This window comes from Pungitius pungitius, chromosome 9, assembly GCF_949316345.1.
Source record: "Pungitius pungitius chromosome 9, fPunPun2.1, whole genome shotgun sequence".
Lineage (NCBI taxonomy): Eukaryota > Metazoa > Chordata > Actinopteri > Perciformes > Gasterosteidae > Pungitius > Pungitius pungitius.
This window is the reverse complement of record NC_084908.1, coordinates 20,533,217-20,547,943: the sequence shown is the minus strand read 5'-3', so window position 1 is coordinate 20,547,943 and position 14,727 is coordinate 20,533,217. Positions and strand designations below refer to the sequence as shown.

The 14,727-nt window shown below is 41.4% G+C and overlaps 2 protein-coding genes and 1 long non-coding RNA gene across 4 annotated transcripts in view; all 3 read right to left on the bottom strand.

Annotated features, from left to right (window-relative positions):
* The window catches only part of LOC119218078 (B-cell receptor CD22-like), a 30,489-nt gene that overhangs the window by 8,528 nt on the left and 7,234 nt on the right, over positions 1 to 14,727 (bottom strand). The gene's annotated exons all lie outside the window — the stretch shown is intronic.
* On the bottom strand, positions 2,306 to 4,414 carry LOC134132750 (uncharacterized). The gene is made up of 3 exons (XR_009956944.1): positions 3,801 to 4,414; positions 3,267 to 3,581; positions 2,306 to 2,795 (listed from the first exon to the last, which is right to left on the bottom strand). It is a non-coding gene; the product is annotated as an uncharacterized LOC134132750 (long non-coding RNA).
* LOC134132728 (B-cell receptor CD22-like) lies at positions 7,110 to 10,450 on the bottom strand. Of its 2 annotated transcripts, none has more exons than XM_062564501.1 (5): positions 10,196 to 10,450; positions 9,005 to 9,104; positions 8,845 to 8,890; positions 7,506 to 7,669; positions 7,110 to 7,385 (listed from the first exon to the last, which is right to left on the bottom strand). In XM_062564501.1, exons 1-5 carry the CDS (start codon positions 10,410 to 10,412, stop codon positions 7,319 to 7,321), a joined length of 594 nt encoding a protein of 197 aa, XP_062420485.1. In that variant the 5' UTR covers positions 10,413 to 10,450; the 3' UTR covers positions 7,110 to 7,318. The 2 variants fall into 2 exon arrangements, with proteins under 2 accessions (XP_062420485.1, XP_062420486.1); XM_062564502.1 differs by having other exon boundaries at positions 8,845 to 8,887.

Genomic DNA, 14,727 nt, shown 5'->3' with positions numbered 1-14,727 from the left:
TTCATGTGGAACGGACTATTTGAAGCACCGTGAGAGTGAGCCATCCTGTGCCGGCGGCAGAGGAAAACCCGGAGCTTACTCCAGTCTGGACCGAACTTTAATAGGTTTTTACACTAGATTGAATCATCCCTCTGGTTTTATTGTCTCCTGAGTTTTCACTTGATGCTTTTAATGTCGTAAACTTAAATATAAATAATTATTTTTGATACATACATATTTTGTCTGGTCATTTCTCGCTGTGTTGGTGTGGCCCGGGAATCTAGAACTATTTAAAAGTAGCAAGCTTCTTTTCGGAGAAAGAATAGGGTGCTACACAAACACAGGTGTGTTATTGATGAAAACATGGTTTTGAACATAACATTTCATTTAGATGATCCGCAAAGGTCCCTCACTGGACCTGTAGAGCAGTTCAACAGATCAGTGTTAATTTTCACAGCTATTTTTGATTTACTCTTTTAAACAAATGCATGTTAGTTGGCTCGCGGGCCACAATGGGTTCTAAAATTTGACAGAGGGGCCAGGAACAAATTTGCAAGAGTGAAGCTCCGCCGACTTCATGAGAACCATAGACCTAAACCTTGACACGACCAACAGAGACGTCACGGTCCTTTATTGTTTGCACTGTAAAATAACTTGTCCCAAAAATAGAGACCCCTCAACGTCCGACGGTGTAATACATTATTTTTTTAGGCTGGATCATGAACCAGCCATTCTCAACTGGACCCCCACTTTTCTTTCTCTTCTTTTTTATTTCATGACCAGTCTTTTTCTCTTGTCTGTCCTGCGGTTTTCCTCCACCTGCTCTGTGCAGTTCTATTAAAAGCCTCCACCTTTCACGTGTGCTTGCGCGTTCTTTGTTGCTTAGTAACGAACATGTGGCTGAGACGGTTTAACCCCGTCTTCTCAAGACGTGGCGTGTGAACTGGTTGAATCAAGATCAGGAATCATTTACGGTGTCACTGCAACCCAGCGCGAAGGTCCAGGACGTGGGGGTCGTAAGTGGCCTGGAGGAGGGCGGACAGCTCCAGCATCCGCTGATGACTGGGGGCTGGACGCTGGCCTCCACCTGCGAGGCCCAAGCGGGGCCTGGAGAGCGGCGAGGGCGGTGACAGGAAAGCCGCCCACAGCCTGTTGGCAAACCGGGGTTGGCGTTGCGCCGGGCAGCCAGCTGCACGCTGCGTGGACCCCCAAAAGCCAGACGAGTTCCCCAAAAAGGATTGTCTGGGAAAACCCCTGCTTTTGTTGGTCGCGTCATTCTGTAGTGTTGTTACCTCCGACTCTCCTGCTTCGAAGCTTGTGTCGAAATATGAACCAGTGCAAGGTGAAGCAAATGTATCGGTGCTTGGTTCGTTCGCTGCTGATCACGTGATCAGTGACGTCCGAAGCTTCGTTCCGGCGCACAGTCACGTGACCGCTTCGATTTGATTCAAATGGGTGCAAAACTATGGGGCGCGGTTTGTAAAATGCTTTACATATTTTATGTATTTACATGATTTTGACTCCAAATGTTTGAAAAATCGACATGTGAATATTGTCCTGCTTTTTTTTATACATATGATGATGCTAAATGTATGAAAATGGCGGAGGATTTTAGAACGTGCTACATTTTACAAACGGCGCCCTCATACGAAACAGGGATCGGGCTCGTCTGTCTGAGAGTCAAAGTCAGTGTTGTTGTGAGCAGCAAAGAGCAAATTTACAATGGAACCTTTTGGCAAAGAGAGGTCGCTCTGAGATGTGTGAGCACTTTGATTTCCTCTTACAAGGTTAGCAATAAGAAGGCCAAGTCTGTCCTTTGTATTGTGTGATTATTAATCAGTTATGGATGTTTATTATATCTCAATAAAAATCAATCATTTCATGCCCCATCCCATGTGTCCACAAGCACCTCAATATCCTGTCATAACAAACCTGGACAATGACTGCCCCACTGACCTTTCCTCTGTGAATCACTTCCCACATTCCAGATAAGTCCCTGTGACTGCCATGAAGTGCACATGCAGTAGGAAGCACCTGCCGGTATTTTAAATTATATTGCTTATATATTTACTATATATATATATATGTATATATTCTATTAATTCTACTGCTAGTATGATGACAAACTCAGATGCACAAAGGTGCAGAAAGACACAGATAAGTGTTTGTTCCACTTCTTCCCAATGTACAAAGAATTAAAATACACAAACAAGGACACAATTCAAACCTGAAAATCAATAGTTGTATTCATATAGGAATCCATGTATTTATTAATGATTTATTGGTTCAACTTTTCATAATTATGTTCAACCCACAGAGACTGGGCCAAATGATACTGGTAGTCTATTTGAAACATGCACTACACGTATCCAACAGCAGAGGTCAGCATAGAGTTTGCGATGAATTGAATGAATGAACTTTTTTCCGATACAATTGGCTGGAAAGCTTCACTGGTTCAGAAAGCTTCACTTTGCCATCACTACCATTCTGTCACGTCGCCAGTGCAGGTCGGAGGCAGGACTGAGTCTTCAGGTTTCCAAAAAAAGTGCTCTTTATTCCAAACAAATGAAAACACGTGCTCCAACAATAGGGAGACTTGACAATGACGCGACAAAGGACAACAGGCACACAGGGCTTAAACACACCAGTGAGGTGCAGGTGATTGGACACAGGTGGAAACAATCAGGCAATCACAAGACAAGGCAGGAAGTGAAGCTAACCCAGAAACACAAGAGACATGAAAACTACAAAATAAAACAGGAAGCAGAACCAAACCGTGACAACGTGGTCCAGTCAACTCCAACCTCCATGTGGACCTGCAGTTAGAAGGGTTCAGGTTAAAGGGTCTGTTCAGCCAAAAGTTTAAGTTCTTATGGTCAACATTTCTACAGAGCTGAGTTATTTTCAGTTAGTTATTTATATTTTAGAACCTTGTTGTAAATATCACTGGTTTTATGACTTCATTGGATTCTGGATGAATACGAACAGCTATGACAACAGAGAGAGATGAATTACAATCCCAGAGAGCCGATGAATTAATATATAGGGAAGAGAGAGCTATGATGTATAATGATGACTCTAAAACACTCGTTTGATCACAACATTTTAGCAAGAACCCTTGATATGCAGACTACAGATGTACAGGCCTCTCTGTTAGTTACATCATGCACTTTGAAATGAACCTTCCCCACATTATTAAAAACTGAGTGTAATGTGAGACATGCTTCATGTTGACATTCTCCCATGTAGGAAAGTAAGGTCATATTAAAAATAAAATTAATTCACACCTGTGGGCTTCGTGTTCATGGAGACTCCACAGTTGCAGTGGGACTGGTTTCCCTCATTCTCAGTGGGACTGGTTTCCTCAATGGGACTGGTTTCCCTCATTCTCAGTGGGACTGGTTTCCCTCAGTGGGACTGGTTTCTCTCAGTAGGACTGGTTTCCCTCGCTACGTAGTCGCAGCAGGCCCAGCCATCCTGCATCATGATGTTTAATGAGTTTCATTGTCGATTGGTTGAGAAGTTCTTCTCCCTCAAGGTAAAAATGAAGTAGGAGAGATCCAAGTAGGCCGTTATGAACACGTCTCCAGACCCTTTCTATCCTGATGGGGAAATAAATAATTAAGTCTCTGCTTACAATCTGTGTTAAACTCTTAAAAAGGATAGATGACTGGCTGCCACTTACAATCTACTTTAGCAAAGCTCTCCTTCAGACTTCACAATAGAAATAGAAGGTATAGAGTTAGCACTGTTGGTATCTCATCTGATCAGAATCTGTGCACAAGTTAATAACCAAACAGTTAATGACTACTGTCACTTACCTTGTAGACGTGTATGTGGTGCATTCAAGGCCCAACGACCATTTGGTATCCAGTGTTGGGAAGTTGCTTCAGAATTTGAGTCCCAGTTTCATCTAAATCGTGGTCCTCTAATGGAGTTTATAGGTCGTGGACTCTGGTCATCAAAAACAACAAGACAAATGTCAGAAGAGACAACAAAAGCGATGTGACCTCACAGTACAAACAGCACATGTTGATCACAAGCCAACATCGACCTGTCGTAAACTGCAGTTTAAAAATGAGATTATTTTAAGAGACTGTGTTTCTGTGTCAGTCTGAACGCAGCTATGTGCTGTAGAAATAAATAGAACTAGAGCTTTAACCTGAACCTGCTGCCTAAATACATTTGGCCATTTCCATTTTACATACAATTTATATTTTAAGTTAAACATATTTCACTTGTTGAGTTTCTGAATGCAGCACAATCATAAGGGTCAAAGTGATGCAATGTGTGTGCATTGCTTAATTTAAAAGGTGAAAATCAGACCACATTCAACTTTATTTAATCAAGTAATGGGGTTGCAAATTATCTGACATACTGAAGAGTTTATTCCATGGCAACCATGTAAAAAGTTCATCAAAGTTACAATCAGTAACTATTACGTACATTCGCAAAATGATAAGAAGCTACTTTTAAAAGATAGTAAATAAAACCAGAAAAAACACTTGACATTATTTCCTTATTCCGTACAGCAGCTGCACCACGTTGCCCCCAAAGGAGAATAAAATATACGATGGACGGCCATTGTCCTCTGGTTCCACATCATGTCTTCATTGAGCTGAGACAATCAATTTGACATGGTTTGAAAACAGCATGTAGCCAAATGCTAACAGCTTCTGCTGAGGAGCGAACTTCAAGACAGAAAGCTAAATCCTTTCATGTAATGATTTTTCACTGTCATTTATATCAGTTCACACAAACACTTCATCCATTTGTTTTTGGCCCCTCTGTCAAATTTTAGAACCCATTGTGGCCCGTGAGTCAGAAAGTTTGCCCCCCCTGCTATAGAGCGATCGTAAGAGGGACATCTAATGGACAACTTAATACTGTAAGAGACTATTATGATTGTAGACACAACACAGGGGGTCTGGGCCTGAGAAGGGAAGAAAAGGAGTTTAATGTGGTGATTAAATGTGACTAAAACTAAGAAGGATTGAAATGACTAAATGTGACTAAAGCTAACATTCATTTTAGTCTAAAATAACTGCCAAAATGAACACTGTGAAGAGAACTTGAAACTAGAGACTGAGACCATAAACTCATGTTCACAACTATTAACAGGCTGTTAAAAGTGTTTTAATTGAATACAAATCCTTGATTTAACTATGCAATGGCCTTAGTTTAAAAAAACATCAAAATAATGGATTAATAAGCATAGCATTCAAATAAAGAGTAAAATTCTCTTATTATTATATTAATATTTTGAAGCTTGCAGATGAAGCCCAGTTTAAAAAATAGCATGTTTTTACATTTTGGTAAGAACGTTTATGAACTATGATTCAGGTTGTGCCACTTCCTTTGTACCTGAGCTTTACTACCAGTAATCACCACTTTGTGGTTTACTTGATTATCTCGATCTTCAACACCACATCTGTTACACATCTGCTCCTAAACCAGAGGAACATGTGGTGATTTCCACCAATACCTCAATGTGATCTTCAGTAACAAATCAATTAGCAGATTCGGAATAATATAAAATACAGACAACATATTGGGGTAGAAGTTAAATAACCGTTAAATAAGAATAAAGGCTCTGAGTCAAATATGTCTTTCTCCATTTATTTCCTTGCAAGTGAAGAAAGGTCACAGCATCTACAGGCTCTGTAGACTGTCAACAACCTTCCCCCTTCACATCAGGGCGGTTCTTATTCCTCAGTTCAGTTCCAGGTGGCATCGTGCTTACACAACACATGTGAACCAACTTATTGAGTCTCTGCAGCCAGGACACTGGGGACATCTTATCAGTGTGAAACGCTTCAGCTCTTTCCCATGGCCTCGCCATCCCGGCACTTACAATTAATAAACTGGTTTTACAATGAAAGATTTAGAAGTTCCATTTTTTTCAATATTTTTGAGAGAAAATAATACTTTTAATAAACAAAACACCTTTGTAGCGCTCATGGAGATCTCAGGTCTTTTATAGGAGTGCTGTGCCTCCCTGGGACCCCTGCTTTATAATATAATTAGGGCTGTCAAAAATAGCGCGTTAACGGCGTTAATTAGCTGTTTGTTGTTAATTACGTCAATTTTTTTGACGCATTTCACGCATGCGCAGTGTGACAAATTATTCAGGTCCGGAAAGAACCTCTTCTTCTAGGGAATGCACTTCACCCTATACAACACATTACTGCCACCTGCAGGCATATGTCAGGCCGTCAGGTTCAGCAAGTTGTTTGCGCCAGAGACCCGCTCCCCCCCCCCCTCCTCCCCCCCCCCCCCTCCTCCCCCCCCCCCCCCCCCGTTCTCGCGCAGCAGAACAGAGAAGAAGAAAAGCTCCGCCCAGCAGAGCAAGAGCAGCGCTGTTCTGAAACATGCGGAGGAAGAGAAACCAATGCGATCTAAATCCTCCCAGGTATGGGAATATTTCACACTGAAATGGGGGTGGTAGCGGATTTCTTTGCAGCGCCAGTCGTTCTAATCGCCGCGCTCGACTTCAAGGTGTAACCTTTATTATTGTTCGGTCTGAAACGGCGCGCCCAGTGACGGGTGGTGCAGCAATATTGTTGTTCGGGTGGAAATCGGGAGAAAGGTCGGTCCGGGAGATTTTCGGGGGGGGCTTTGAAACATCGGGAGGGTTGACATGTCTGGTCATGTCTGGTCATCGCAGGAGCACAAACTCACAGCAGAGTGGGATAAACTGCAGAGGCTCGAGACCCTTCTAGAGCCATGCAGGGAAATCAGTCTGTAACTTATCAAATAACATTGATTTGATTATTTTCTGGAATGAATTAAAAAATCAAATATCAATAACATATATTTATGTAAAAAATAATAATTATGATAATAATAATGATAATTATGTATCTGTGTCCTGTTATTTATCTTTAGTATGCATTTCAGAAAGAAAAAATGGTTAGGATTCAGGTGTGATTAATCATGATTAATCCACTGAAAATTCTGATTAATTTGATTAAAATTTTTAATCATTTGACACCCCTAAATATAATATAACATATACATTTAAAGTTGAGACAAGTTCTCATACAAAACAATAACTTGTGATGCAACTTCAGTAGAAATGATGATCAATAGAAGCATATTGGCAACATTGGTAAAGACTATTTACAGATAAATGCACTTGAAGATGCTTGTATAGAACAGGTAGTAACATTTAAAGGCTGATTCCAGACTGCAAGCTGGCCTCCCATTGGCTCACTGATAGTTCTCTGATGGAAGCCTTAACGATGGTGAATATACAACATGTCAAACCTCATATTCATGCAGGTGTGTTTAAGCTGCTTAAACTCTGTAAAGTAACACACCACATGTCCGTGTGGCTTCATTCTCTTGGTGCTTTGCTGACGGTGCTGTACAGAGCAGAAGAATCATCCACAGCTCCTTCACACCTCCATCAGTGAAAGAACCGTCAACTCACACCATGAAGAATGAACACGTTTAAACAGCAAGAAAACATGAAGATAAAAGCACAGACGCATCCATATTTACTAAAGATGTCACAGACTCACTGACTGGCAGCACCAGAACTCTTAACGTTGACACTTGAGTACAGAACTTCTTCCACTTCCTCGGTGCGTCTGGGGGGGCGATCTGGCCTAATGTTGGAGTAGAGAAGATCCTCCTGGTTTCTGGAGAAGTTCACGCTGGCATAGCAAAGCTCTTCTGTTGGGATCTGCATCAAGAACAAGAAGTACTCTTAATTGTTGGACTGTAGTACAAAGGAGCAAATAGTAGAATATCTGCAGGGGGGGGGGGTGTTGTTGTTCTTTAATGACTTCTTTGGGTCCTACAGGTTCTCATGGAGGTCCCATGTGTTTTAGTGGTAGTAATTAAGGTTTTTGAGGTGAATGAAGTTCCATCTACAAGCTGTCATCATGTGTCTGTGGATACTGTGCACGCTGTGTACAAGAAGGACAACGTGCACAGATTCATTAAGAACAAATTGAACGTGGATACAATTTTTCCTTTTGGGGATAGACATGATGAAAATAATCCCAATCAATCCCAGCTGACTCTGAGCGAGCTACACTGTGGATCAGTTGCCAACCAAATGCAGGGCTACAAAGAGACAAACAACCATTCACACTCACATCCACACACATACGGGCAATTTAGAGTCACCAATCAACCTGAACTCAGCACATGTCTTTGGACTGTGGGAGAAAGCTGTACCCGGAGAAAACCCACGCAGACACATGAATTTGTGTGGGATATACAGTATATCAGTGGCGGCTGGCCCATGAAGGGCAATGGGGCGTTCCCCCACCATGAGGGATTTATTATATTAAAAGTACATGTAAAAAATAGTCAATATTTGTGTTTTTGAAATGTGTATTATTTACCTGGTAATATTCGAAAAATTAATATATCTGCGCAATACATATGCTTTTCCTGCACATCCTCTCCACTTGTCTAAGCTGGGTAAGAGAGAAGAACTTTGGAGAAACTAGAGGTAAAACAGCTGGACCCAGATCAGCGAGACCTCACAACCAGACAACGGACCGGCGTGAAAGGGAATCCAACGCTTCTGTAGAGATGTTACACTGGAGGTTTAGCTAGCTAGTTAGCAACATGCTAACGCCGTATATTCACGCACCGGGCCCAGGTCGTCGCCGTGTTAAAGTTAACATCACTACCCAGCTATGACGCACACAGGACTGCAGTGGGGACACACTACCAGGACGTGTATGAAAACAGGCGCATTTTATCAAAAATAATTCATTGTTTAAGTTTTGTGAGACTGAGTTGGTCTTTCCTCAACACACTGATCAGGTGTTTCCCGAAAAATATATTACTATATTTATATTGTAATATAACATATTTCTTATACGATGTATATATACACACCTCAGTGTTCTCTGGTCTCCGGCTGCTTTGTGAGGACCTTTTTCTTCTGGACAGAAGAATAAATGAACAAACAAAAAAATGATCAAATCAAGTGATTCAATGACTGTGTGAATGTAAGAGTCACATCTTCATTTTATCACAGTGAAGCTGAACGGCTCACCTGATCCAGAAGAAGGCAGCGAGGATCACAATCACCAGAAGAACAGCAGATGTGGAGGCAACAGCTGCTGTTATTATTGACCATGGAGATGCTCCTTTTCCTAACAACATCAATCATAATACAGGTAGATGAAATCCAGCATTCTGATTGTGTTGGAGCCATAATATAGGTTTTGGTGATTTTGTTTTTCTTGAGGGAAACAATTGGTGAATTTGGACATGCATTTCCTACACATGAACACAGGGGGGCACCATAAAATGTATTTAAGTAAGTGCCTGCTAATGAGAACAGGTGTGGAGGTGAAGCAGACAACCAGTTAACGTGTTGTGTGAACCAGGTGGCGTCTTGTGCTGCCTGTAACCAAACATGATGTAATGCAAGCAAATGGACATGATTGTATGTGGAGCACAGATTAAAGAGACTTAAAGACATTCATTTTATTTATGTTCATGGCAGACAACGTAGCTGGATGGTAAGCGCGCCGGCCATTTTATTGTGTCCTGCTGCCTTGGCAACTGTTGTACGGGACTAACTGCTAGACAAACTAAACACACTCAGTGTAGCTGACCAACACACATACGCTGCCATGAAAACACTGAAAGTTGAGTCAGTCTAATTTTATTCCTGCAATTATAATATAAAGTTTACTGTAGATTTGAAAACTTTGTCTTGAACTCATAATTGTTTGCTTTACATGCTTTGTTCGTTATGACAAGCTTGTATTTTGTAAAATACCGGATATTCAAACAGAAATCAAGAATCAGAAATGGCGGGTGAGGACAGCAAACTTTTCTTTCCCGTTTTTTAATCCGCTGAAGTACTTTTATTTGTAATTATGATAAAAGACAGCATTATCTTTTTGTTGTTGTACATGAAGCTGTGTTTACTAGTTTTCACGGTGTTCCTACAAAAAATAAATATGAACATCAGTATGGAAACGTGGATTCTCTATGACCGGAGCAGATACACTCAGTGAGGGACGTTTTGGAGAAACAATCCAAAATCCCCAAAAATACTGTAACACTCTAAGCTAACTAGTTAGCATGCTAGCTAACTGTTGTATTGCTAAAAGAACATTCTGTTTGTTCCAGACTGGTTTCTCTTGCTGAACTGCTCCTGCATTCTTACAGCTACACACTTGTAGATTGTTGATGTAATGTGTGAGTGAACAGAAGGATGAGTGTGATTCACCTGAAGAAGTAATCTGAAGTAAGGTGGAGGTATTACGTCCCATCTGGTTCTGGGCTTCACAGGAATAATTCCCACTGTGTTCAGCTCTGAAGTCAGTGATGGTGAACATCTGTCCTGATGCTCGTGGTGAGTCTTCATGCTCCTTGTACCAGGTGTAGTTAGCTGCTGGGTTAGCATCAGCGCTACAGGTCAGAGTCACTGAACCACCCTCCATCATCTCAGCAGAGGGACTCACTGACACAGAGGGACGCTGTGGACCATCTGGAGGAGACATGTCCACATATTATTACAAGTTATAGATAAATAAATAGAAGTTCATAACAAAACGCTACCTTAGTAGTGATTATGTTGTTTTTCAGAAGGTTGTGTTTCACTCACATTTCACATCGATAGAGATGAAGTCAGACCTCTTCCTCCCCAGCTGGTTCTCAGCTGCACAGGAATACCTTCCAGAGTCAGAGGACTGGATGGAGATGAAGACCAGCTGAGGTCCTTCACTGAGAAGACGTGGGTCTGAAGTTCCATTCTCCTTGTACCAGGTGTAGTTAGCTGCTGGGTTAGCATCAGTGCTACAGGTCAGAGTCACTGAACCACCCTCCATCATCTCAGCAGAGGGACTCACTGACACAGAGGGACGCTGTGGACCATCTGGAGGAGACATGAATAAACACATTAAGAGGTTAGAAGATGTCAGTGTAGATAGTTGATCCTTTGAATGAATACTTGTGTGTCTTTCTCTATTCTTCATCACAGCAGGTGTCACAGGTGAGACTCCTGCTGGTGTAAAGTGACAATAAGCAGCCTTTAATCCTTTGTAAAATCTGGGGACGGATGCTAATTGCCGTCTTTTATGGATTTTGCCCAATTTTCTCCCCAAAGAGGGTTTTTTGGGGAGTTTTTCCTTGAATGTGCAGCCAATCATACGCCTGCAGCACAAGGGACACGCCCCCCTGAGAGAATGGAAGAGCTGAGCTGGAGTAGGAGCAGACTGAAGCCTCCTATGAACCAATGTTGAAGGTCATGAGTCTGGATGAAGGGACTTCTCTATTAAATATTATAGTAATATTATACTATTTATACTTTATTTGACATTGTAACTGAATCGCTTATTACTTCTGTTAGTTATTAAATTCTTTATCATTTATAAACTCGAGCCACTTGACTTTTCATGACTTCTGGTCTCAGAAGGGCCGGAGGAACAGAAGTGATCCTTGATCAGAGGTTCAGAACTCCACACCTTCATGTGTCCATCATGAAAACATCAACGCGGTGTCAATCAAGAAGCAATGTTTGCATTTGGATTCTTACAAAAACAAAACTGGTTGTAATTTTATCCGTTTCATGGACAGGATGTCGAGGCGTAGTCAGGGGGGGGGGGGGGGGGTCTACAGTTCAGGGGGCTGAGGTTCTCATCACTGCTTTATGCAGATGACCTGGTCCTGACGGAATCTTCTGTCTGTGGCCTCCAACTCTCACTGGAGCGGTTGGCAGCCGGGTGTGAAGCGGTTGGGATGAGGATCAGCAGCTCCACGTCTGAGGCCATGGTCCTCAGCAGGACCATCGCCTCAAAAACCCATACAAGGTTGAGAACTACTGTAAGTGCCATGGACAGTAATGTCGGTAATCAGACAGTTGATGGACCCCATTGACTTCCATAGTAGAAAAAAAATACTATGGAAGTCAATGGGGTCCATCAACTGTCTGATTACCGACATTCTTCAAAATATATATTTTTGTTTATCAGAATAAAGAAATTCATACAGGTTTGTAACAACTTGGGGGTGAGTAAATGATGACACAATTTTTGGGTGAACTATCCCTTTAAAGAGCACAAACCCCTCTTTAATATGACACCAAACAACATTTACCTCTAATTGTTGAGACACATCCCATAAAAATCCTATACAAACAAATTACTCACACAAAACGTCCTGATAATATATATATATACAATTTAGAGTATTCACTTGCTGTAATATTGCATATTGATGATATTGGAAATTCAGATGAAACATTAGAAAATATCTAGTTAGTTGAATATACAGCTTTCAAAATGCAAAGCGGGTTTTTAACCCCCAAAAAACATGCGTTAGCGACCTCTTCTAACGTGTAACTCGTTGGTGAGTAATAATTAAAATAATCAAATGGCATCATTTAAGTTTTTTTCTAGATAAGAAGGGCCGTTATGGGTTTTAAATGGTTACATTAGAATATATAATATATATAATATCCCAAGTTGCAATTGAATAAGTGAACTCAACTCTGCTAGCTACAATAACAGTGCTAAATAGCTCATGCTGTTATTTGACTTTAACTGAGTGGCCATTGCAGTCACTTTTAAGTGACAATTTGACAAATGACAACCTGACACTCAGACTTTATAACAGCAACAACCGACAACGATAATGTTTGTTGCCTTATTATAATATTCATTATTTGAGGTAACTGTTAAATTGTCATCATCTTGGTTGTGGCCCAGCCAGGCCCACACACACTATCCTCATGCACCGCCCCGATTAACACTCCCTCCCTGTTCATGGAGCTGCTTGCTCACCGTTTCAATGACACTCTCCTGCTCACTCTGCCCCTCCTGGACTTCACTGTCACACTGACACCTGCTGCACCTTCTCCTCTGCTGCCTGCGAGCTAGGTTTGCCAACCGTCCCGTATTACCCGGGACATCCAGAATTATGGGCAATTTTGATTTGTCCCGTCCGGGACAGCTCCAGTACCGATTTCCAATCACAGCCTGCTAAGTCAATGACGCGCGAAAAACTCCCGGTTGTTGTGAAGTTGTGTCGCATCAGAGCAGTGTGCGCGCGGGTGGCCGGTGGCCAGAGCGGAGCATGTGAGGTTGTGCAAACCCGGCCGCCGACCGCTAACGTCCCCCCCAGCCCGCGAAAGTGTCCCTGATTTGGGGTTGGGAGAGTTGGCAACCCTACTGCGAGCCGCAAGCACCGCTCTCGCTGTGGCTAGTCACCTCTCGTCCTCCATGTGCTATGTTCACCTGCTGGTTCTGCAACATGTCGTCAGGTTCTGTAGTAGTTTTGGAAACTGAAGCTACAGCACTAAACACGTCGGTTATTTTTGAACATATTGAGGCATCAACCTCTAGATTTTTTTTGGCCCGCAATTTCTCTGCACCCCCCTTGCTCTTACTTCTTCTTCTTCTTCTTTAGGGTTTATCGGCAGCTTGCATCCTTTTATGTTGCACTACCGCCATCTTCCGGATTTATTCCTCTGTTACATCATATCCTTATTTCATATTCTTTTCACCAGACCTGTTCTTAATAAAAAATTTAAAATAGTTTCTCTACATTGTTCATTCTCCCCACTCTCTAGTATTTGCTTCACTCCTGTCCCTTTTACTCCAGTCTTTCCTAACTCTTCCATCATCTTTTTCCTATGTACTTCATACTGTTTACAATTCATTAACACATGCTCTATTGTTTCTGCAACCGGACAAAAACCACAAAAACCCGTTGGGTGCTTCCTTATAATATTAAGTGTGCTGTTCAAATTACTGTGACCCTTAATCTGCTCATAACAATTTCTTCTCTTCTATTTCCTCCCCTTTTCTTCACAACCCCAATTTTATTTTGAATAGTGTACAAATGTCTTCCTTTATTTTCCCTATCCCACTGCTGTTGCCAATTTATACTGGTTTCTTTCCATATTACACTCTTTCCCTCAGATTTTGACAGCTTAATACTTGCCTCAATACACTCTTTTTTAAAAGCTTGTTTGGCTAACTTGTCTACTCTCTCATTTCCCACAATGCCAATATGAGCAGGAATCCAAGCCATTTGAATTTCGTAACTTTTTCCTTTTATTCTAGTATAGATTGTTAATATAGCATATAATAAATCCTGATGACTCTTAGACACACCAGTCATGAGACTGTATAAAGCTGACATTGAATCACTGCCAATTAAAGCTTTTTTTATTTTATTTTCCTCGATCCATTCTAGTGCATCAATATAGCGTATAACTCAACTGCATACACACTCAGGTCATTTGTGGTTCGTCTACTTATCTCATCTCTTTGATTCAAAATGTAAACTGCAGATCCGCTCTTTCCTGTTCCTGGATCCTTTGATCCATCTGTATAGATCTGAACATATTCTTTATATTTAACCTCTAAATGTCTATAACATTCCGCTACCAAATCAATATTCTTCCTTTCTTTTTTTGCCCGATTTAATTTAAAATCAACAGTCATTGTTTCTAACTTCCATACCGGAGTGTCAGGCCATATTACAGTTGAGCAGAATTCCTTTTCAAATACTCCCAATTCTCTAGCTGCTTGATCCCCTATCCACCCAAAACTGAACTTTTGTACTCTCTCCCTTTCCCAATTATCTTGTAATATTCTTTTAGTTGGATGACTATCTCCATGTCCTTTTAGATTAACCCAATCATTTACCATCAATTGTTTTCGTCTTATGCTCAATGGCATTTCTCCCGCTTCCACCTGTAGAGCTCACACTGGCGATGTCTTAACTGCTCCTAAACATAATCTCAATGCTTTT